This window comes from Piliocolobus tephrosceles, chromosome 13 (assembly GCF_002776525.5).
Source record: "Piliocolobus tephrosceles isolate RC106 chromosome 13, ASM277652v3, whole genome shotgun sequence".
NCBI classification, from domain to species: Eukaryota; Metazoa; Chordata; class Mammalia; order Primates; family Cercopithecidae; genus Piliocolobus; species Piliocolobus tephrosceles.
Genome location: NC_045446.1, coordinates 13,530,340 through 13,555,162, shown reverse-complemented (window position 1 = coordinate 13,555,162; position 24,823 = coordinate 13,530,340). Strand labels below are relative to the sequence as shown.

Sequence of the window (24,823 nt, the reverse complement as noted above, 5' to 3'; positions counted from 1 at the left end):
ATTTCTGCCAAAATGTAGAACCAAGTGATGCTGTTATTATCTATTATCCCATATCTTACAATTTTTCATTACTAGATTTAATTGTCCAAAGATGCCCTTAGAGAATATTTCTAGATATGTGCACATTCATAATAAAATGCTTGTAGGGAAAGCAAAATTAAACCAGAAAGCACTGTTTTGCCAAAGCTTAGACCACAGGTGTGTGGGTTTGTTTACCTGAATCAAAACCTCCTGAAGCTGATTACAAGCACCGATTAGTGAGCGCAGCTTGGCCCAGGTTTACTGGATCTGAATCATTGGTTGGGAGGTAGAGCAATAGCTTTTTTTTTTTTTTTCTTTTTTCACAAGAATCCAGAGTGAATATAATATGCAATATTGCAATATTGTTAATCAATTCATAAGTAATTCTTCTGTATCACCACCTGAATTTCTCAAATCATCTTGCAAAGACCTACTTTAACAATTCAATAGACACATATCAAATATTATGTCAGACACAATTTCCGACACATCTACATGCTTAAGAAAAAAGACATGGTGGTAGGATACAGCCTAGAACCACTTTCCACATGTTCTTTCCTGATTTTCTGATTTATCTTTCAATGGCAAAAGCCTCAATTACTTTTGCACCAACCTAACTTCAGCTGTGAGGACGAAAAGCCAAAACTATGCTAAGGGGTTCTCAGTGCTTTCCAGAATGATAAACCATCACCCACAGCTGAGGAGGCAAGAGGTTTATAAACACCTGTGGAGGCCCACTTCCCTAGGTTTTCTGTTTCCTGTGATACCCTGGGCTGGAATCTGAAGCAATGAAGATCTCTTGGGTGTTGGGAGCGCTCCTCATGCTTTTCGAGTTGATTCATGGTCACCAAGATTGTAAGAAAAAGCGGGAATTTCTGGAGGTGGCAATTTCTAACAGCGGGGCCGTTTTTTTCTTTGTTTTTAAACATATTGTTGACTTTGGGAGTTTGTTTTTTATAACCTGGTGATCAATTGCTAATAACTAATGATTGCAAAGTTACAGCCATAGTTTTATCTTTACCCCTGTACTTCCTCTTGAATTTTTCCTCTAAGTTGATCTCAAGGTGCTGTTTTTATTTTTCTTACATGCAAAATATTTCCAGGTTCTTTCTCTGCTGGAGACTAGCTTGTTACTTTGCTGAATGTGAAATACTTATAGTGACTGGCAAAATCAGGAGAGACTGCCAAGTGCCTAGGAGAGGAGGTTACTAGTCTACATTTCTGGCCATGGGGTATGAGGTTTGGCCAGAGAGTAGTCAGCTGTATTCAATTGTTTATGATTCCTTTTCAGAGTTGAGGCTCTGAATAGATTTTGCATAGGTTTTAATCCTGATCTGCCATTTAACAGCTATGTGACCTTAAATTTATCCATGTGTAAATATGGGATAATGATAAAATTGACTCCATAGAAATGTACTGAAAATGAAGTAAGACCTCAAACCAAAATTTAACATAGTTGGCAATCATAAAAAAATTATCAGAGTAACTGCAATATTATTTTGTTTCTGAATCCTGAGTTTCACATACCAATTAATATTTATTGGCTCAGATATTTCGATCAAAATAAAATTTTAAGTGGAAGCACATGATCTATTTTTCCATTGTGTGCAACCAAATATCAAAACTTTTTCTTGTTTCTCCATTTCAGATAGATATCACTTACACCTAGATATATTTCAAAAATGTATTCATGAGACCTGTTAGTCAAATTTGAACAATCCCTAAAAGCAAAGTGAGCATGTTGGGATATTTGACTTATTTAGCTTAGAAATTCTCAAGAAGTGCTTCTACGATTTTTCCACATTCTGATGAAAAAAAACTGAGACACATAGAGATTAATTGGCCCAAGATCTCCCAGTGGAAAAATATACAAATAGAAACAAAACATTTTCACTCTACAGTTGGGAATTCAGCTCAAAAGGTTGAACATTTCCTGAGCGCTTTGCGTGGGGGCAGACATACTATCTGATGTTTTCCCTTTTCAAATTTTCTTTCAACAGTGTCTATAACCTGTTCTGAAACCTGGCTCCAGGTCAAACTTAGACGAACGCCACTGTTAAATGACCTGCAACCTTTGCAAAACGAACTCTCTCTAGGAATTGGCTGTCCTGTAAACATGGTCGAGGTGGATTTCTTTGGGTTCCTGTATCTTCTAACTTTTTGTGGCATCAGAGTGAGCGTAAGAGCAGTTACTATTTCAACCAATAATATATCTTTTGACTGTGTTGGGTCCACAAACCAATGACTAAAACTGCAGTATTCTAATTTTAATTGTCAGTTAATAGTTCATGTAATTTTGACTATTCTCTTCAACATTTTTGGATATTGCTTCTATCTGTCAGAAAGACAAATAGGATTTGGGATCCCAAAAACTATACGTTCTTACTTTAAAAACCATTTTTTTTTTTTTTTTTGGCAACATATCTCTTTTGCCTGTGATAGTGGTTTTTTGTTTTTTAAAATATTCCGTGTTAAATCTAGTTTGAGAGAAACATTTTGTTTTGAAACAGTGCCACAAATACCCAACTCTTGTTGTTGACTTAAAATTTTGATGAAAATGGAGTGTATCAGTTTATATAGTTCCTGTATTAATGCGATAAATAAATCTTTCCTGTCACCAGAAAGTTGGTTTTTTTTTTTTTCCTTTATGTTAAATTGTTGCTGTGTTTTGTAATTATAGCCTAGTTTTTCCTTTTTGGAGTCACATCTGTTTCTAGTAAAGATTAGGTGAACTGATCCCATTTTTGGATCTAAGTGCATGACTTTATCGTTTGTTTGCTGCTGTATCTCTAGTATTAAAAAAATAAGTCTAGCATTTGGCAAGTACTCAATTTAGCATGAGGCTGACTCAACTGCTTTTCTAAAGTTGTCAAATATCTAGCCAAAATTCACACTGAATAATTTAGGTCTGCCTAAATCAGACCCTGACTCTTTGTTTTTTTTTTTTTTTTTTTTGAGATGGAGTCTTGCTCTGTCGCCAGGCTGGAGTGCAGTGGCACAATCTCGGCTCACTGCAACCCCCACCTCCCGTGTTCAAGCGATTCTCCTGCCTCAGCCTCCCGAGTAGCTAGGACTACAGGCGCGTACCACCATGCCCAGCTAATTTTTGTATTTTTAGTAGAGATGGGGGTTTCACCTTGCTGGCCAGGATGGTCTCGATTTCTTGACTGAGGGATCTGCCCACCTCCGCCTCCTAGAGCGTTGGGATTACAGGCGCGAGCCAACGCGCCTGACCCAGACCCTGACTCTTAAACAAATGTGGTGATCAAAAGTTGTCTGTGGAGACTCAACTGCCAAATACAATGTCCCTGCTACTATGGCAGGAGCTATTGAAGTCTGCTAAAACCAGGGATTTTTTATCACTTAGCTCTGCTTTTCTATCGTAAACCTTGCACTCATGCCTACTTTACGTCATAAAGTAAAAATAAAAGTAAAAATTATTATTTTGTTTTTAATCTATATTTTAAAAATGGAATTTGAAAGCATTTGAAAGAAATATAATTAAGATAACTTATATCCTTTACACCCTTAGGAACATGGAGTAGGTATGCTCATTGAAAGTTTAATTGTGTATGAGCCACCGAATTTTGACTTCAATTTACACATCCCAGTATCATGCTATGTGCAAAGGTAAGTGCAGTGCACTACTGAGATCAAGGCTATCTAACATTCTCTTTGGCTTCTAGGTGTTTTGATCAGTTAAACTGCTGAACATTATGCTAAGGTTGGACATTGGATCAAATTTGATCTGTGGTGTTCTGTTTGGTCATGTGAGTAGGTCTAAAAAAATGGATTCTCTCAACGTAGTTTCTGAACGAGTAGATGGGGCTCAGTTGCTATATGAGAATCAAATTCTACAGTCACTAAAGAGATTATATCAGAAAGTTTTTGTTAGTAATCTTTCCTTTTTTGCGGTGTTCCTTGTCTGCACCTACCCATACTGCCTCATTCATGGCTATTATAGGAGCTTTTAAGTTTTTGTACAAACCATGCCACCTTTCTGCAGATGTGGGAGGAACCAAGAGATTCAAAATCAGTATTTTCTCAGTTTTAAAACTAGAATTGAGCTAGTCTCTGATTTGTTAGTTTCTGCAATATAAATAAAAATCAAGACTTGCTAATGACCGCAATTCTCTCCTTTATTAGAGAAACTTTTCTTCAATGAGAGAATAAAGCAGGAGAGCCTGTTGATGAAGGTTGAGGCAATTACGCTTGTGGTCAGATCCCTGGGTGAGCTGTTCACAAGGCCCAATTGCACGTGTGTTCTCTCTGCCCCTAGAGTGTTCATTCCAACCTATTTTGAACAGTCTGGCCTCTGGAGACACAGAATTTAATGGCTATATTTATCTCACAACCACTGACTTCAACTGTACTGTGAAATATCTGCTTTTCTTCATTAACAACATCTTTGGTCCTTCTCATAAGTGAAAATCAAGTCAGGTCCCTATCTCCAATGTTATATCAAATTTAGGTTTCCTTTAAGACTCCTAGAGTTTTACAGAGCATACAAAGGATTTGGAGAGGAGGGTTTAGTATAATCTGAGTAGTACATTTCCCTCTGCTGCTTTTCTCTTTGTGTTTTGCTGGGTATGACAGGATGAAAGAGGTTGGGTCACAGTTATCTCATGGTTATATGGTGCAATTGTGGTCCATTTCCAGCAATGCTGGCTAGATAATCACACCTTCACCCAGAAGTGTGTCTCAAATTACGGATATGTGAGTTTTTTGGAGTCCTTAGAAAGGGGGTGGCCATCACAACTGCGTATTTCCTGATAGACCAATCTAAACAAGGCTTCCTTCTTAGTCCATACAACTGCCACCGTAGACCTCCACACAACCTGCTCATTTTCTGTCTGGTTTTTATTCCAGTATCTTGACTTCTTGAGGTCCCCTCCCCAGTTCACAGGTATTCTTGAGAGAAATCCTGGAAATACAGCTAAAATGTTGGTACCTGTGGGGGAAATTACTTAGTCATGCTATAATTCATGGTGGGAGAATATGCCCTTTCTGTCCCCTTTTCTACACCTCCATGTCTCTCATATGTCATTCTACTGCATAGGCAGATACTTGGGAGTAAAATGTCAGCCTCTTGCTGTAGGAAACTCAGTGTTGGAGAAGCTGATAGAAACTCCTTTATTTGGCTTCATTAAGGGAGGGAGAATTTTAGTGACCCCACTTATCCCTCTGTCATAGGCCAAGAACTTGGAACTGCATGCCTCTAATCACTCTCTGTAGATGTCCGTTGAGATGATTAGAGATAAGAACTGCTTCAGCCACTTATTAAGAGTTGTTGGTATTTGACATCCTATGAAATTAGCTTCAGGTCCCAATAGCACATTCTGGAATAATGAAAAGTTGTATTCAACCATCTGTGAGTTTTTTCTCATATTCTATGAAACAATAAATTTTCATATTTGTCTAGGCTAGCTGATTTAGCATTCTCTCACAGCTGGAAGAGATCTGTTTAATTTAGTTTTCTCCACATTTCAACTTTTTCTCCACCTCCAAAAGCATAATATATACAAAGCTTAAATCTATTTTTTTTCTCTTTTTCAGAAGGTTTCCAATAATCTTAGTGATGAGAAGGGGACAGAATGACAACCGTCGTGAATGCAGAAGGTCAGTGGGACAGCACTGCTCACTATCACACAAACTTGAAGACCTGGGAATCCGTCCAAGAGTGCCAAGACTGTCCTATGTGTAAGTATTTTGAATTAGTACCATAAATGCTTACAGTACTTTTATATAAAAAAGGCCAGAGTTTAGTAAGGTGGTGACATATGTCACACTTTGTGTACTATTGCCCCTATGATTTTAGTTCAGGATCATTGGAATACTGCATTTTTTATTTCTATTAGGGATATATTTTATCTTGGCAGTTCTCATTATTTCCTTATGTAAAACAGTTTTGCAACTGTAACCTCAATAGTTCTTTTATATTAACTTTCTTGAGCTAGAGATAAACCATCTTTGGTGCATGTAATATAAGTGTGCAATGGGATCATGGATTCCCATAAAGATAGTAATTGATATCTATGTTAACTCTAATTCTAGCTTTTTGTTCTAAAAGAACTAAATGTCAGCAAGAGAAAACTCAAATGAGCCATAAGAATACTCAAATAGGCTATAATCTTTAGACTTTATTATGCTAGAGGGATAGGCCCTTATTCCACATATCAGCCGACCCTCATAATTCTAAACTTGATATGGTGTCCTCATGTAAAATTTATAATAGTTTACTAAGCATTTGTTAACTAATAGCTATATATACACATAATATGTATACATGTGTATATATCGTATTTGTGATACTTGATCCATTAGAATATTATAATGGTTCCTGGTGTTTAAAACTGATGCCTTTTTCCCAGGTTCCCATTTGGTTGAGCCTCAGTGGTTCTTTAGTTAGATAGTAGTTTCCCATCAGTACAACAATGTAACTGTTTCTTTTCCTTCCTTACAGGAACAGTGTTCCCTTGTTGAGCTACCTAATTGTATCCCTTCCTAAGTGTAAGAACAAAGCTATACATTCTGGATGATGAGGCCACCCTATTTCACGTGGTACTCTGGCCACTTGAGGATTTCATTGCCTTTTAGAAGTTGAACTAGTCACTGGATATTGTCTTTTATCATTTCAAATGTGATATTTTTAAACGAAAAACTTGCTCTGTTATCCATATTTATGAATTGTTGGGGTAGGGAGAAAAGCCTTCCTTTCCCAGATTTTAAACTTGTAATAAAGGTATTCTTAAATAAAGCTTTATAATTCTTAATAGTTAGTTATATTTTTTAAAGCTTAAGTCCTGATTCACAAAGCATTATAAAGTGTGAGGCAATTGCATATTGTCAATAGGCTTACCCATCATCTGTTTTGGGTAGCAATAGAGTATCTAATACACAGTAGTCTTTCCTTATTCAGTTTTGCTTCCCATGGTTTCAGTTACTCGCTGTCAACTGTGGTCTCAAAATACTAACATATTCTTAATATCTTCATGGAAATTCATAATTCTATTTCATACTTGTTACATACTCCAAAGACACATTCACATAACTCTTGTTGTAGCATATTATATGTTAATCTTTTACTGTGGCTCATTAAACTTTATCATAGATATGCATAAGAAAAAGTACAGTGTTTATACAGGGTTTGGTACTAACCACAATTTCAGTAATCCCCTGGGGGTCTTGAAATGCATCCCCTATGGATAAAGGGAACTACTGTATCATAATCTAATTCTCTAGTTGTTCCCCATTTCACTGGCTTCTAATGATATGTGTAAAATGAGATGAAATCAGAATTTTCTTTCTTTCTTTTTTTTTTTTTTTTTTGACAGTCTTGCTCTGTCACCCAGGCTGGAGTGCTGTGGTACGATCTTGGTTCACTGCAAGCTCCGCCTCCTGGGTTCACACCACTCTCCTGCCACAGCTTCCCTAGTAGCTGGGACTATAGGTGCCCACCACCATGCCAGGCTAATTTTTTGTATTTTTAGTAGAGACAGGGTTTCACCACGTTAGCCAGGATGGTCTCCATCTCCTGACCTCATGATCCTCCTACCTTGGCCTCCCAAAGTGCTGGGATTACAGGTGTGAGCCACCATGCCCGGCCTAGAATTTTCTTTATAAATGGTTCAGAAAATAGCCTATTTTAATCTCTACTTTTCTGTATTTTTTACCCTCTGTATCACTTTCCTTTTCTGTGTGTTAGCAATTTCAAATTAATTCGGGGATTTAGGTTCATCCATCTGGTCATATAAAGAGGCTAGAATTGAGAGGAAATAAAATTCCAATTGGTTTCTGCGTTATTTATGATTGCTTCAAACCAAAAGTGAATTTTCCTTGTCCAAATATCTCTAAAGGCAAATGGCAGCATTTGAAAAGAAGGTAAAAATCTTCTGCTTTTAGGGGTTCTCTTGAAACTCTTCACTCCTAATCTCTGGATTATGGATCAGTTGACAAAAGTAACAAGGGGACATAATCATAGCATACTCTAGTCCTGATAAGGCTGTCAAACAGTTTAGAGCCCTGGACAAATAAGGTGTCCTGCAAATCTCTGCCCTTTCTTAACCAGAGGGAGGAACCTCTGCCTCAGAGTTTATAAGATGTAAAGGGCCTGGGGCCAGGAGGATTTCCAGACCAGCAAAATTTAGGTAAGGCTGTCGAGTGACTCCATCTCTTCTCACCAGTGGATTAAAGATTGAATTTTCTTATGAGAAAAATTGAAAGTTGAAGCCCATAAATGTGTCTCAAATGCTGTTCTTTCTTGGGTAATGTAGTAAATAGACATGGTCCCCCAATGCTATCCTGTTCTACTGTCCTTTATTTCTGTTTATTTCCCAGTGCATTTTCCCTTCTCAAGCCCCTAAGGGAATTTACTAACACAATGTGAACTATTGCAATGCTTGAACGTAAGAACATGATTTTCATTTTAATTCATGAGACATTTTTCATTTTTCTCTAGAGAGAAATGTGTCACCTATTTTAAGTAAATTTGACAATTTAACTGAGTTGCTGCAATTCCTTGTTTTAATGAATGATTCATACATGTATATGCTCTCTGTTCCTCAATTCTTTCAACTTAAGTGTCTTTTGTTAGATTTATGTTTCAATTTTAGAAAACCAAGAGTTGAGAAATCCTACAGAGCAGTTTAAAAACGTCAAGCAAAGCAAAAGCTTTTTTTGTTTGTTTGTTTGCATTTCACTCTTGTTGCTTAGGTTGGAGTGCAATGGCTCGATCTTGGCTCACTGCAACCTCCAAGTGATCCTCCTGCCTCAGCCTCCCTAGTAGCTGGGATTATAGGTGCACACCACCATGCCCAGCTAATTTTTAAAAATATTTTTAGTAGAGATGGGGTTTCACCATGTTGACCAGGTTGGTCTCACTGACCTCAAGTGATTCACCCACCTTGTCCTCCCAAAGTGCTGGGATTACAGGCATGCACCACCATGCACAGCTGATTTTTTATTTTTAGTAGAGATGGGGTTTCACCATGTCGGTCAGGCTGGTCTTGAACTCCTGACCTCAGGTGATCCGCCCAACTTGGCCTCCCAAAGTGCTGGGATTACAGGCATAAGCCACCGCACCAAGCCTAAAAGCAAAGCAAAAAGCTTTTCTACACATAAGTGTCCTTTGTAGAAGTCATCAGTGCAGGACCTATTAATATTGGTCCATCCCTCCCAGAGGTGTCATAGATGAAAGATGATCCAACCACACACATTTAAGTCTATATACAGCAAGAAAGCAAGAGAAAATAAGTGGGGAAGGGTTTTGAAGAGAGACGATGCATTTAGGATAGGGTAGAGGCAGGATTGAAGGACCATGTTACTGTAATCTTCAAATATGCACTGTTCATGCGCTGTCCTTATCTCTGCTGCATCATCTTTCTACACTGATTGTGATTATGAGATTATAAGAACCTGAATTGAGGATTGAAAAAGTGGGCTCCAGGCAGAAGGTGCTCAAGGTCAGGGACATGCATTTGCTCTATCAGAGTGTCACAGAGGCAAGCTCCCCGGCCAGAGCTGTAGCTCACCAGTTCATGTGTTGTACTGCCATGGAATTCATGCAGAGGAGTAAAAAACATACGAGGGCCATAATGTGACTACATTAGGTATCACCAATAGGTGGGCAATGTTATACAGATGTTAGGTCAATATATATACACACACACATATATGTGTGTGCACACATATGTGTGTATTGGCTCAGATCATCATGGAGGCTAATTCCCAAGATCCACAAGCTAGAGACCCAGGAAAGCTCATGGTATAGTTCCAGTCTGAGTCTAAAAGCCTGACAATCAGGAACATTAAGTGTGCGAGTCCCAGCCTGAGGGCAGAAGAAGACCAATAATATCTGAGTTCAAGTAGTCAAGTGAAAAAGAGTGAATTCTCCGTTCCTCTGTCTTTTTGTTCTATTCAGACCATCAACAGATTGGATGATGCCCAGCCACGTTGGGAAGGACGCTTTGCTTTACTTAGCTTACCTATTCAAATGCTTGTCTCCTCTGGAAACACCCTTACAAACACACCCAGAAATAATGTTTAACCAAATAGCTGGGCACCCCGTGGCCCAGGCAGACTGACACGTAAAATCAACCATCACACTGACTCATCTATATTTAACAGATTTTATTAATTCTGTGGTGTTCCACAGCCTTCTTCTAATACTTCTGTACTTAAGATATCCTATAAATTTGCCTATGTTATGTACATCTAAGTTTATTACTCCTTATTGATTTTAAGTATTTTCTTTTCTTGCCTTGACAGCACAATTCCATACTCTCAAATAATACAGATGAAACAGGTTATAAAAGTTAAATTGTTACAGAATTATAAGCTTGAATGCTAGAAGACTATGGATAAACAGCATTAACATTCAGAAAGAATTTGTGAGAAAATGGATATTTTTGGAAACATATAAACTTAAAATATTATTAACCTTAGATGATTTCTGAAGATGTGAAGATATCCAACAGCAAAACAAAATAAGGATTGCAATAGGACTAGAAGTTCTAGCCAGGCAAACTAGGCAAGAAAAGAAATAAAAGTCATCAAAATTGAAACGGTAGAAGTAAAATTATCTGTGTTTGCAGATGATGTGATCTTATATATCAAAAATCCAAAGAATCCACAAGGAAACTACTAGAACTAATAAATGAATTCAGCAAGGTGCAGGGTAAAGGTCAGCACAAAAAAGATAAGATTCAACATTATAAGAAGTCTTAATACATTTCAAAGGATTAAAATCATACAGAATGTTGTGTATTTTCTGACACAAAGAATGTCTCTATAATTCAAAAATTAAAAAAAGGTATTTTAGGCTGGCACAGTGGCTCACACCAGTAATCCCACCACTTTGGGAGGCCGAAGTAAGAAGGATCATTTGAAGTCAGAAGCTCGAGACCAGCCTAGGCAACAAAGTCAGGACCTGTCTCTACCAAACAACAAAAAAGATATTTAAATATCATCATGTGCATAAATTGAGGAATAAATGTCTTAATAATCAAAGATCAAAAAGTCATAACAATAATTAGAAAATATTTCAAATAAAAATGATTACAAAAAGGCCACAGTTCCAAACCTGTAAGATGTAATTAAAACAGTGTATAGACAGGGATTTATAGAATGAAATGTATTAGAAGAGAGGAAAGCTTGAAAAGAATATGCTAACAAACTGTTTCAAGAAATTTGTAGAGCAAAATAGATTCAAAGAAAAAAGAAGCAAAAAATAAAAAATAAAAACAGTATAGATTTTTAAATTTCTGAAAAAAAATCACAAAGCTCAACAAAGCCAACTGTGATTCTTTGAATATCAGAAATGAAAAAGAGGCATCAGGTTAGGCAGATAATAAATAACTTTAATAAATAGATTTATTTATTTAATAGTTAAGGACATAAAGAACAATTACATGCCAATTTATCTGAAATATTAGAATATATTGACAAATGCTTAGAAGTACGTTACTCAACAAAAGTAATTATGGAATCATTATTTTAAAACTATAGTTTTATAACAATAAAGTAAATTATCAAAAACCTGCTATAAATCAAATTCAAGGCCCAGTTTGCTTCATATAATATTTCTACAAGACATTTAAGAGGAAAATAATTTCAATCTAAAACTCTTCAAGAAAATTGAAAAAGAAATAATTACCAACTTACTTTATGAAGCTAGGCTGATGTTGATAACCTCATAAGAGAAGAAAATGACAGGCCATTTTCACCAATGAATATAGATGTGAAAGTTTTAAGCAAAACAAACAAACAAACAAATATATAAATAATAATACATTATAATTTGTTTTGCATCAATAATGAAATTTGGACTAAATATTAGAAAAAGCTATTACAGTATCCTTTTTTTCTTTGAGACAGCGTCTCACTCTGTCACCTAGGCTGGAGTGCAGTGAGACAGGCTCACTGTAGCCTTGACTTCCTAGGCTCAAGCAATCCTCCCACTTCAGCCCCCCAAGTAGCTGGGACTACAGGCATATACCACCACATCTGGCTTATGTTTCTGAATTTTAATAGAGATAAGGTTTCACTATGTTGCCCAGGTTAGTCTTGAACTCCTGAGTTCCAGTGATTCTCCTGCCTTGGTGTGCCAAACTGCTGGGATGACAGGTGAGCCACTGCGCTTGGCCCTATCACGGTATTTTACCACAATACCAGATTAATGGATAATATAGTCATCTCAGTAGATGCAGTAAACATATTTGGTAAAATACACCAGCTGATGATGATAAAAAATGAGCAAACAATACAAAGAAACATCTTTAATTTGGGAAAGTTTAAAATACCCTATATCAAACATCATGTTTTTACAGGGTAAAATGCTGATACCTTTCTCTCTGATAAGAAATAAAATAAAGGTACCCATGATTACTATTTTTATTAAAGTCTTTGTTGGTGGTTCTAGATAGAGTATATATAGCAACATTAAGGAATAAAAGATAATACAGAAAGAAACTCATTCACAGGTGAATCATTATGTATATAGAAAATACAAAAGAGTTTACAGATAAGTTATTAGTTAATGATCAACTAAGAAACTCATTCACAAGTGAATAATTATGTATATAGAAAATACAGACGAATTTACAGTTATTAGAGTTAACAATCGATTTACAAAAAGCAACTGGAATTCGCTGAACCAGCAACAGTAAGTGAATAGAAAAAATGATAATAGGATGAGAATATCTGAAACTTAGGAGTAAATCTAAGAAAATATAAAAATATAAAAAAAACTATAGGAAATTATAAAAATTTACCCTGAGACATTAACAAAGATCTAAATAAATAGACAGTCTGTTCATTGATTGTTAGACTCGTGGATTTTAGATTGATTCTAATCTCCTAAAAATCACAACTTTTAAAAAATTGCAATTTGGCAAGCTGGTTTTAAAATTTACATGGGACGGCAATTGGTCAAATACAGTCAAATACTGTCAAACAGAAAATGAAGGAGGACTTCATGTATCACATATAGTGATGAAGTACAAATTGATAATCAAGATAGTGTGTTATTGGCATAAGAATATACAAAAAAAGGCCGGGAGCGGTGGCTCAAGCCTGTAATCCCAGCACTTTGGGAGGCCGAGACGGGCGGATCACGAGGTCAGGAGATCGAGACCATCCTGGCTAACACGGTGAAACCCCGTCTCTACTAAAAAATACAAAAAACTGGCCGGGCGAGGTGGCGGGCGACCGTAGTCCCAGCTACTCAGGAGGCTGAGGCAGGAGAAGGGCGTAAAACCGGGAGGCGGAGCTTGCAGTGAGCTGAGATCCGGTCACTGCACTCCAGCCCTGGCGACAGAGCGAGACTCCGTCTCAAAAAAAATACAAAAAAACCCATGAGTAAAATATAAAGTCTAGAAATAGATATACACATATATAGACTCTTGATTTATGATGAACAGACTGCAGAGAGATAGATAACGGAAGACTTTTTAAAAATGGGACTGAAATATCTGGATATTCATTTGAATATACATATGGTCATTTACCTTGCCCTATTCAGAAAAATTAATACCAAGTGGATTAGGAATGTAAATATAAAGAGCTTAATTGTAAAAAAAACTTTCAGAAGAGAATAGAGGAAAATTTCTTCATGATTTTGGTGTAAGAAGGACTTATTAAAGAAGACACAAAAAGCACTAACCATAAAGAAGAATAAAATATGCATTAGCCTAAAATGTCAATAGTGATGAGGTTAAGAAACTGTGCTCTAGGTACTTAATGCAGGTAGAGATTCATTCTTGATATCGTTCCATTCTGTACCATGGAAGTAGCACTTGAGTTATAATACAAATATTTAGTGGAAAGAACGGTCACTTGAGGTTTCTGACAATCGTAGATTTCTCTTTTTGCTTGTTCTTTGCTATGTCAACACATAGTCTTGGAGATTCTTATTTTATTGTATTTTAATTTTTGAGACGAAGTCTCACTCTTTGCCCAGGCTGGCGTGCAGTGGCGCAATCTCGCCTCACTGCAACCTCTGTCTCCTGTGTTCAAGTGATTTTCCTGCCTCAGCCTCCTGAGTAGCTGGGATCACAGGCATGTGCCACCACACCCGGCTAATGTTTGTAGTTTTAGTAGAGACGGGGTTTCATCATGTTGGCCAGTCTGGTCTCGAACTCCCGACCTCAGATGATACACCCGCTTCTGCCTCCCAAAGTGTTGGGATTACAGGTGTTAGCCACCATGCCCAGCCCAAGATTCCTATAGTTTATTTTGATAATATTCACCAGCAAGTATCCTGCACTTAGAAAATGAGACAATCTATGTAACATATTATGTAATTTCTACAGCTAATTCATTAAACTCTTGCTTCTGAGGCGGAGCTTTTATAATGAATAGTTTCTGCCAAAATATTAAGCCAGGTCAAATTATTATCCTTATCCACAATCCCTCACTCTGCCAGGATTTTGCCTTCCTAGGTTTTACTGGACAAAAATTATCTCATGAACTTTTCTTCAGCAATCTGGAGACATACACATTCACGACAAAACACTTTGGGAAAGCAAAATGAAAGCAGACTGGGGCTTTTCAAAGCTGAAACCGCAGCTTCGTGAATTTGTTTTCCTGAATCAGAGTCTCCTGGCGCTTGTTGGAAGGACACATTAACGGGCTCACTGGGTCAGAACCATTGGCTGTGAGGCCAGGGAATCACAAGATCCTCGAGTGGTTAATTTGATTGGTAAACAGTATTATCAATCAAATCATAAATGAGTCTTCTGTATTATCCCCTTGAAGCTCCTCAAATCATCCTGCAAAGCCCTGCTCTTAACATTCCAACAGACACATATCAAATATCATATAAGTCACCGTTTCAGCCTTACCATGTGCTTGGGGGAGAGAGTACATTCTAGAACCCCCTTTTTCACATTTTCCCACGTGTTTTCTGAATTATGATTATAAAGACTTCACCTGTAAGGAGGGAAAGCCAATGAGGTGCTGAGTGTTTCTCGGTGCGCTCCAGAATGATAAACATCACCTACAGCTGAAGAGGTAAGAGGTTTATAAACACCTGCGGACCCCTACTTCCTGTGATTCCTTGGTTTACGATCTGCAGCAATGAAGATCTCTGGAGTTTTAGGAGGGCTCCTCATACTTTTTGCGTCGACTCATGCTCTTGAAAATAGTAAGAAAAAAGAGAGGATTCTGGAGGGTGGCCTATTAACAATGGGGTGCTTTGTTACATACTTTTGACTTTGGGGTTTCATAATCTGATGATCATCTGCTAATATCTACTGGCTGTTTTCACTCAGATAGTTTATTCATGCATCTGTACTACTGTAATTTCCCCTTAAATCCATAATTACATGGACTATATTTTTTCTTAATACTTTCCGAGGTTCTTATTTTCTTCTGTCTTAGTCATGCTTGTCACTTTGTAGTGTCTGAAATATTTACAATGAATTGATAATTAGGAGATTCTGCTCAGTGTCTACAGCGGAGATTGTTTAGGTGTTCATGCCTTTGGCCATGTGGCTTAAAGTTTGGACAAAGTGGTCAGCTGCTTTCATTTGTAAATGATTCCTTTTCAGAGCACACTTTCTAATAGCATATCAAACTCATATTAACTGGGTCAAATGACCTGCGTCAATTTTTTTTTTTTATATCAAAGCAGCTGATACATTGTTCCAAGTGAGTATAACTAGATATTGAAACTTCCATTTTCAGGTTTGGAAAAATTTCAAAGATGTATTCCTGGGGCCCTTTCCTATGAAAAAATTGAATAAACTCTAAATGAGTGGGGAATTTGGCCTATAGCTTCATTGTAACCAACGCACATGATTTGAATCTCCCAGACTTTCAGTCATCTTGTGTCCTAATGCAAACTTCACATTTCCTCTTCCTAAGAAATTGTATCGTCCTGGAGCTCTGTGTCATCGTCTATACATCTCCGGGCTTATTGATCCCACTTCTTCTTCCAGTTACTGCCTCAGTTTTCTTCTCTTTAGAGTTACCGTATTCACTCTCTCCTATTTCTCTCTCTCTCTTTTTTTTAAAATTTCACTTTAATGAGTCGTTCACCAAATATACTCCATCAAAAATTAGCCTGAAACATTGGTGATTTCTACATTAAAACATTTAACAGTTGCTCTGTTGTCAGCCCTCACTTACTTGATTTTTGTCATAGCCCATGGGATGGATTATTCGTCTCCTAAAAACTTGGTTTACTTGGCTTGTAGGTCATACTGTTCTCTTCTCTTTTGTCCTGCCTCGCTGACATTCCTTTTCTTTCCTTTTCTAGTGTCTCCTTCATTGCCTGATCTTGGTCACACAAGAATCAGTCTCAGAACCTCTTTCTTATTCTAATTTTTTTTTTTGGTTATCCTATCCAGAGCCATGATATCACATATCCTTTTTATGTTCATAATTATCTCACTTTTAATTCCCAGTCTGAGTATTCTTTTTTTAACTTCAGATGCATATTTCCCACTATCTGTTTGACATCTGTTTGAATATCTAATGCCTTTTCAGACTTAACCTTTCCAAACCGAACTTCTGCTATTAACTGCCACATTTGTTTCTCCCACATTATCCCCTCATATTAGCCAATGGTGACTATGTTGGGAAAATATAACTAAAACAAAATCTTCTCCCAGCCAAGGAAAACACTCCACAGTGGTAGAAGAGAAGTAAAACAGTTCTATTACTGAATAAGAATGTAATAGACATCACAGTCAATCTGCTAAGAGATTGCAAAGAAAGAAAATCGCATTCTTCCATATAGCTATGCAGATACAATTCCCTGTGTGTTCTCAAGGGAAAAAAAATTAGTCCTTAGGAAAGAGGACTTGACAGTACCATTTGTTAAATGTAACTTCTCCTAGCTTTTACCTGGTAATAGAGGTAACTTCTTTTAGGTAATTGGCTTTATCTAGAAAAAGAAGTTTTCATCTCTTTATGATAGGACATAGCTCTGCAAATTAGAACGAGGCGTCTACTGGAGTTAGGCTCTCTTCCTCTCCTAGAAACTGAGATGGAAACACCCTCTTTCTTGATGTTTACATTCCAAAGAGATGGCCCCAGGTAATTGAGAAACACATTCTTAGGTCTTAAAGCTGACAAAAGGTCTATTAATTCTTCAAATGGCTCTATATATTTTTTAAAAAATTACATTTTTTTAAAAAGAGGAGAAAGTACAAGTTTTCTAAGGTAAATGCTCTAAGCAAAAGGAGAGGAGGGAAATCTTTCCTTATTTTTAATGGGAAGAATTAAGCCTCTTGTCTTCAATTTGTATTTACAACTGCACCTTACAAGTTGCTAAAGCTGAAAACTGTGATACTATCCTGGCTGCCTTTTTCTCTTACTCTATACATCAGCAAACTATTGATTCTATCTTCAAAATATTTGAAGAACTGTTCTCTCTTCTTTCCTCTTTATTTACCCCATCTTGCGTCTCTGCTGACTCATGCTGTCAAGTATTTTTCTGTTTCTTCCACTACAGATAGAAGAGGCAACAGGTTTAGTTAATAGAGATGAAGGCTTTTTAATCAACTCTAATATTACTATGCTGGTCCAAACCATTAGTATCTTTGGCTTGAATTATTGCACTGTCCTTGTAACTTGTTTTATGTTTTATGTGTCACCCCATCCCCTTAAATTATGTTTTCCACATAGCAACCAGAGAGCTCTCATCAAAATGTAAGAAAGAATGCGTCATTCCTTTGGTCAAAATTTTCCAATGACTTATCCCCCGAGAGTCAAGTGCCTATTGAATGGCCTCCAGGACTACACGTAATTTGTTCCTTAATAGTTCTCTGATCTCATGCCCTATTTCTGCCCCACTTGCTATTTTTTTTCCTGCAATATTGGACTCTTCACTGCCCAGGTTCTCCAAGCAAACTCTCATACCTGTCATTTGTATTTTCTCTTCCCATTGTCTGGGATGTTCTTCCCTTGGTTATTTGCATAGCTCTTCTACTCATCTTCTGGAGGGCTTTGTTCAAATGTGTCCTTAAAGAAACCATCTCAGATCATCGTATTTAAAATTTCAACTCTCTCCTTATTTTGTGTCCCTTTCATGTCTTATTTTTCCTCAAAAGTGTTACTATCTAAAACAGTTCTTTAGTTTCTGTTACCCAACCATTAGAATAGAAGCTCAATGGGCAATGGGGCTTGTTTGATATCTCCATATTTTAATGTCCTCTAATTTTTCCATTATCACTTCACATAATGGAATGGGGGTTGGGATGGAAAATCAAGCACTTGGAGAAGTTGGGACAAGCTTGGGATAACTAAGAAGAAGGAGCAATAATAATACCTTTTGTGGTGTCAGTACTCTACTGTCTTTCATTTGAATGCAGTCATTTGAATCCTCCTTCATCTCTATTAACTAAACCTGTTGCCTCTTCTATCTGTAGTGGAAGAAACAGAAAAATACTTGACAGCATGAGTCAGCAGAGACGCAAGATGGGGTAAATAAAGAGGAAAGAAGAGAGAACAATGTCTAGATAACTAGACTATTTCAGGCTAAATATAGTTGTATTTGAATATATGATACAGTGATAGCATATATTCAAAAACATATTCAAAATATATCACTCAGCATATATTCAAATACAATGCTTATGACAAAATATGAGATTTTAAAAAATGGTTTAAAATGGTGGTTGTCAAACTTTTACATGTCTCACCTAGAACACTTGTTAGGACAGATTGCCAGGACCCAACCCCGTCAGACACAGGTCTGAATAGAGCTTAGGAATTTGTATTTCTAAGAAGTTCCTTAGGATGTCAACTCTGTTGGTACAAGGATTAAACTTTGAGAACCACTGATTCAGAATGCGGCCTCTTTGTTTCAAGAAATTCAAATTAGGACAAAGTTATCTTAGTGAAACGCGGGTGGTAGGAGATACAGGTAAGCAAAGTACATTTCAAAGGTCTCGTTGAGTGGGAAGAGAAAGAAGTAAAATGTAAAGGAATTCTACAAGTGTTATAGCTACAAGTGTTATAGCATGGGGATGCAAGCAGTGAGAAAGTTTCCTTGATTCCCTCCGGGTTGATAAAGGAAATAATCACAGGTATATTCCTCTGATTAGCAAGTTCCATAGGATTTAAAATATTTTTAGTAAATGTTTTTTGATCAAAAGTATTATGTTACTTTATTTCTAACATTAGACAATGGCCAAATCGGCCTATAAAACTTAGTAATAGTTGCTTAAGGCATTTTTTGTGAATGTGCCTGTGTCTAATCTTTATAATGGTTCTATAGCCATAAAAAGGGATATTCTCATGTGGTTGTAGTAATATACCTGTTCATAACAGAAGCAATCCATTATGATATGATATGATAAGAAATGTTAACTAAGTCTAATGTCTAGTTTATTTTCAAACTGTCATGTAGCCTTAATGCTACATCATCTTGCAGATTAGGAAACAGAATTAACCTGATGTAAAATGTGAGTGAGGATAAAACTTTCTTTACTAGAAGGTATCATAAGTCACACTAATCATCAAATCAATATAACTTTGGCAAATTGCAGAATATGCATAAATAAGATCATATTAAACAATGAAATACTGTTTGAAAATGTAAAGAGACTATATACTTGTTTTGAAGTGGGCAACATAAATGTCCTATTTCATGTTATAAATGTTCTAACAGATCATTTCTGACAAGAAAGGTGGGTATTCATTAGCTTCACTTTGGACAATGTGTACATGCTGGATAACAAGTTTAGCATGTAAAAAGCCTTTTTATTATCGGGTAAGGAGCAGTCTTTCTCATTAGTAATATCAAGCAATAATTCAATATACCCTAGGTCCTATATTGGTGACTTTGTAATTTAACACACAGAACATTTATAACATGAGTACCAGGAAGGAGCTCCTGTGACTTCCTCCCATTCAAATAAGGAAATTAAGCCATGGAAAGATTAAGTAAATAATTCAAGATCTCACAGTAGAAAACAGAAAAATAGATCCAAGGCATATCTACTCTGGAGCTGGGCATTCAGGTTGACTAAGAGGTTGAATGTTTTCTGAACTATTGGTTAGAGATAGACATGCTATCTGACATTTTCTCTTCTCTTTCTTCCATCAGTGTTTGTAGAGTGTACTGAATCTTGGCTTCTGGTTGAAATTAGACGAGCACCTCTTGTGGAAAACCTACAACCTCAGCATTACGAGCTATCTCTAGGAAATGACTGTCCTGTAACCAGAGTGACGAATGATATCTTTGAGTTCAGTTACGCTCTTGATTTTTGTGGCATCATGAAATACGTAAGAATGGCTGATATTTTTTACAAATGACAGTCTTCTGTAGGATTCACATTCACTTATTAACACTGTTTTTTAATTGATAGTTGATTTTATATTATGTAATATTGACTACTGTCTAACTTTTCAGACAATTTTATAGTAGAAGAAATGCAAGACAAAATTGTGGTATTTAAAGAAAACATGTTTCTTTTACCAGCTTTTTGCTACACATCTCCCTTGCCTTTGACAGAGAGATTTTATATTAACTGGGGTAAAATCAAACTTAAAGGAAACATCTTATTCTAAAATAACACTACAATCCTTCACCCAGTTGTAGGTGTTGATCAAAATATCTGACTAAAATAGCGGCTACCTGGTTATGTAACTGCTGTGTAACTAAGACAACCCAATTCTCTTTTCTGAAACCAACATACTTGAAATTCTATTAACTATCCTGAATAAAATGGATCATTAGACAGACAGCCAATAGAAAATGAGAGAAGTAACACTTAAGTAATCATGTGTCAATTAGTGCTAAAGAGCATGTTAGAAGCTTCAGTTCTTTGATCATCATTGCAGTCAGTGCATATTTTACTTATTTAACAAACAAATAGTGTGTGTTACGTACCAGATCATTTACTTACCTAACTCCCACAGTAACACCCTTGGTTAAATAGTATTATCTCCATTTTTAAAGCAGACATTAGGAATAGAGTGAGCAAGTAATTTGCCAAGTGTCACACAGAAAGCAGAGTAGCTGGAACTAGAACTGGACATTCATGCCCTTAACCCATTCAAGTCTGATGCCTCACATCTGTTGATTTTGCCTTATCTTCCTGCTGTATTTGGAATGGCAGCTTGGTTTTCCTTTTTGGACTCGCATCTGCCCCACTTTAAATATATCTGATTTATCTGTACCAATTCTGCCTCTGTCTCCAGGTACATGACCACACCCTTTCTTACTGATACCTCCCCAATACCTAGAACAATGCCCATCATGCAAGCACTATACAACTGCTATTTAAATAAAATATAGGTGCTCAGTTAATATTTGTGAAATAAATGAAAAGGTCATGCCAATTGTCAGGTTAGATAATTGTGGCAGGTCAAGTGGAACTACACTAGGAACTTTTCAGAGATTTCTAGGGACATAGTTTACTCTTTTTCACTGGGATTATAAACAGATAATCTTGAAGGAAGTAAGTGCTGAGATTTCTATTTGTCACCCCTGAGGAGAGACCTTGCCTGAAAAAGAGGCTAACGTGGGATGAAAAAGATAGGAGTTTGTGGAGGGCAGTGGAGGTAGGGCAGAGAGACAGATATTTGACAGTGTGGTTGGAATTCTATTGCCAGCTATTCCTAAAGCAAGATTACCTTGGGACTCCTCAGGAACATTGATCAATTTGTGCTAAATTTAGATTACTTTGAATGTCTCTTATGTATGATAAATACTGTCCTGGATAATGCTCAACCCTACACATGCTCACTACAGCCATTTTATAGACTGAAAATCTTGGGCCTAGTTATTCCTTATTGTTATATAAACAGGAAATGCCAAAAGGGATATTTGAACTTTAGCAATCTGAAGTACTAGCAAACATCCTTGAATACCATGTTTTAAACATGTACAATGTGTATTTAAAGTTTAAATATATCCAAATATTGACTATGACTGCATGAAAGAATTGAATTATCTCCGTTTGATACTGGCATTTTCCAATACTGTAACATGAATATTTAAATTATAGTACTTGAGATGCACTTATATTTACTTGTGCTTTCCATGTTATCTACCACTATGGAGGTATGCTTATATATACTTCTATTGTTTTTCTTTAGAAATACTTCTATTTGTTATTTATGTTGTAGGTACTGTAATTTCTCATTCACAAATAATAGCTCATATCTGGGATTGGCAATTATGGCCAGTGGATTCAGCCATCTACGTTTATAAGTTTTATTGGAGCATGGGTACATTCATTTAGGTATTGACAGTTCATATGCTACATTGGCAGAATTGAGTACAGGCATACCTCAGATGTATTCTGAGTTTGGTTCCAGACCACCAAATTAAAGTGAGTTACACAAATTTCTTAGTTTTACAGTGCACATATGTTTCGACTACACTCAGATTATTAAGTGTGCAATAGCATTATGTCTAAAAAGATACTAATTTTAATTTTAAATGCTGTATTTTGTTGCTAAAAATACTAAAGATCACCTGAACCTTCAGCAGTCATAATGTTTGCAGGGGGAAGGTCTTGTCTCAGTGATGATGGCTGCTGACTGATCAGAGTGGTGGTTGCTGAAGGTTGGGGTGGCTGTGGAAATTTCTTGAATTAGAAAATAATGAAATTTACTGTATTGGTTGACTCTTCCTTTCATGAAAGATTTCTCTGTACCATGTGATGCGGTTTGACAGTATTTTACTCAGAGTAGAGCTTTCAAAATTGGAGTCAATCCTTTCACATCCTGCCACTACTTAATCAACTAAGTTTATGGAATATTCTAAACCCTTTGTCATTTCAATAGTGTTTATGACATCTTCACTAGGAATAGCTTTCCTCTGAAGAAACCACTCTTTTTTCGTCATCCATAAGAAGCAACTTCTCATCTATTACATTTTTATCATGAGGTTGTAGCACTTCAGTCACATCTTCAGGCTTTATTTTTAATTTGAGTTCTCTTGGTATTTCTATCATCCCTGCAGTTATTTTCTCCACTGAAGAAAGTAGTTAGAAGTCTTGAAGCCCTTAAAGTCATCCACAAGGGTTGGAATTAACTTCTCCCAAACTTCTGCTGATGTTGATATTTTGACCTTCTCTGATAAATTACAAATGTTCTTAATGGCATCTAGAATGGTGAATCATTTACAGAAATTTTTAAGTTTACTTTGCCCAGGTCCATCAGAGGAAACACTATTTATGGCAGCTACAGCCTTACGAAATGTATTTCTGAAAAAAGACTTGAAAGCCAAAATTACTCCTTGATCCATGGGCTGCAGGATGGATGTGGTGTTAGTAGGCATGAAAACAACATTGATCTCCTGGTACATCTTTATCAGAGCTTTTGATTGACTAGATGTGTTGTCAAGGAATAGTAACATTTTGAAAGAAATCTTGTTTTCTGAATAGCGGCTCTCAACAGTAGGCTTAAAATGTTCGGTAAACCATGCTATAAACAGATGTGCTGTTATCTAGGGTTTGTGATTTTATTTACAGAGAATAAGCCGAGTAGATTTGGCATAATTCTTAAGGGCCATAGGAGTTTTGGAAGGGTAAATGCACTTTGGCTTCAACTTAAAATTACCAGCTGCATTAGTTCCTAACAGTCAGCCTGTCCTTTGCAGCTTTGAAGCCAGGCATTGACTTCTCAACAGCTGTGAAAGTCCAAACGACATCTTCCAATGTAAGGATTTTTCATCTGTGTTGAAAATCTGTTTATTGTAGCTACCTTCATCAGTAATCTTAGCTACATTTTCTGGATAACTTGCTGCAGCTTTTCAATTAGCACTTGCAACTTCACCTTTCACTTTTATGGGGATGACTTCTTCCTTAAAGCTCATGAACCAACCTCTGCTAGCTTCAAGCTTCGCTTCTGCAGCTTTCTCACCTGTCTGTCTTTATAAAGTTGAAAAGAATTAGAGCCTTGCTCTAAATTAGGCTGTGGCATGAGCGATGTGGCTGGTTTGATCCAAACCACTAAAACTTTCTCTATATCAGAAATAAGACTGTTTTGCTTTCTTATCATTGGGGTGTTCACTGGAGTAGCACTTTTAATTTCCTTCAATAACTTTTCCTTTCATCCAAAACTCGACTGTGGGGCACAAGAGGCCTAGCTTTTGTTTTATCTTGGCTTTTGACATGCCTTCTTCACTAAGCTTAACCATTTCTAGCTTTTGATTCAAAGAGATATGCAACTCTTCCTTTCATGTGAACACTTAGAGGCCGTTGTAGGATTATTAATAGCTGACATTGTTGTCTCAGAGAATAGAGAGGCCTGAGAAGAGCAAGAGAGACAAGAACGGTTGGTCAGTGGAGCAGTAGGAATATATACAACATTTATTAAGTTTGCTGTCTTTAGGAACATGGTTCCTGGTGCTCCAAAACAATTACAATAGTAACAATAAAGATCACTGATGACAAATCACAATAGATACCATAATGAAAAACTAGAAATACTGTGAAATGATCAAAATATGACACAGAGACGTGAAGTGAGCACGTGCTGTTGGAAAAATGGTGCTCAACTTTCTCAGTGCAGGACTGCTACGTGTCTTTAGTTTCTAGAAAATGCATTATCTGTGAAGCGTGATAGAGTGAAATGCAATCAAATGAGGTAGGTCTGTATTTTCAAGAGAGCTAGTACAGTCTGCAAAGACTGAAATATTCTCTGGACAGTTTGACAGCCCCTGAGCTATATTATGTCCATTTTATGAGTAGGGAAGGCAGAACCTGCTTTGAAATGATGAAACATTTAGTCAAAATTCATACTCAGAGTAAGTTGCAGAGCCTGTCCTATAATACAGGTCTGCCAAAATCAGGGCCTTACACTTAAACAAATGTGATCAGGAGTCGTCTATACATTG

General features: G+C 36.7%; 1 protein-coding gene across 3 annotated transcripts in view; it reads left to right on the top strand.

Moving 5' to 3' along the window:
* Positions 1-6,621, top strand: part of LOC116418990 (oocyte-secreted protein 4A-like) — a 46,849-nt gene extending 40,228 nt beyond the window's left edge. For all 3 annotated transcript variants that reach the window (XM_031936664.1, XM_031936663.1, XM_031936665.1), the window contains 4 exons: positions 2,022-2,200; positions 3,554-3,651; positions 5,578-5,721; positions 6,485-6,621. In XM_031936664.1, the coding sequence (XP_031792524.1) occupies positions 2,138-2,200; positions 3,554-3,651; positions 5,578-5,721; positions 6,485-6,560 (381 nt within the window). In that variant the 5' untranslated portion in view covers positions 2,022-2,137 and the 3' untranslated portion in view covers positions 6,561-6,621. The remainder of the gene's footprint in view (positions 1-2,021; positions 2,201-3,553; positions 3,652-5,577; positions 5,722-6,484) is intronic.
* Positions 6,622-24,823: the final 18,202 nt, after the last annotated feature.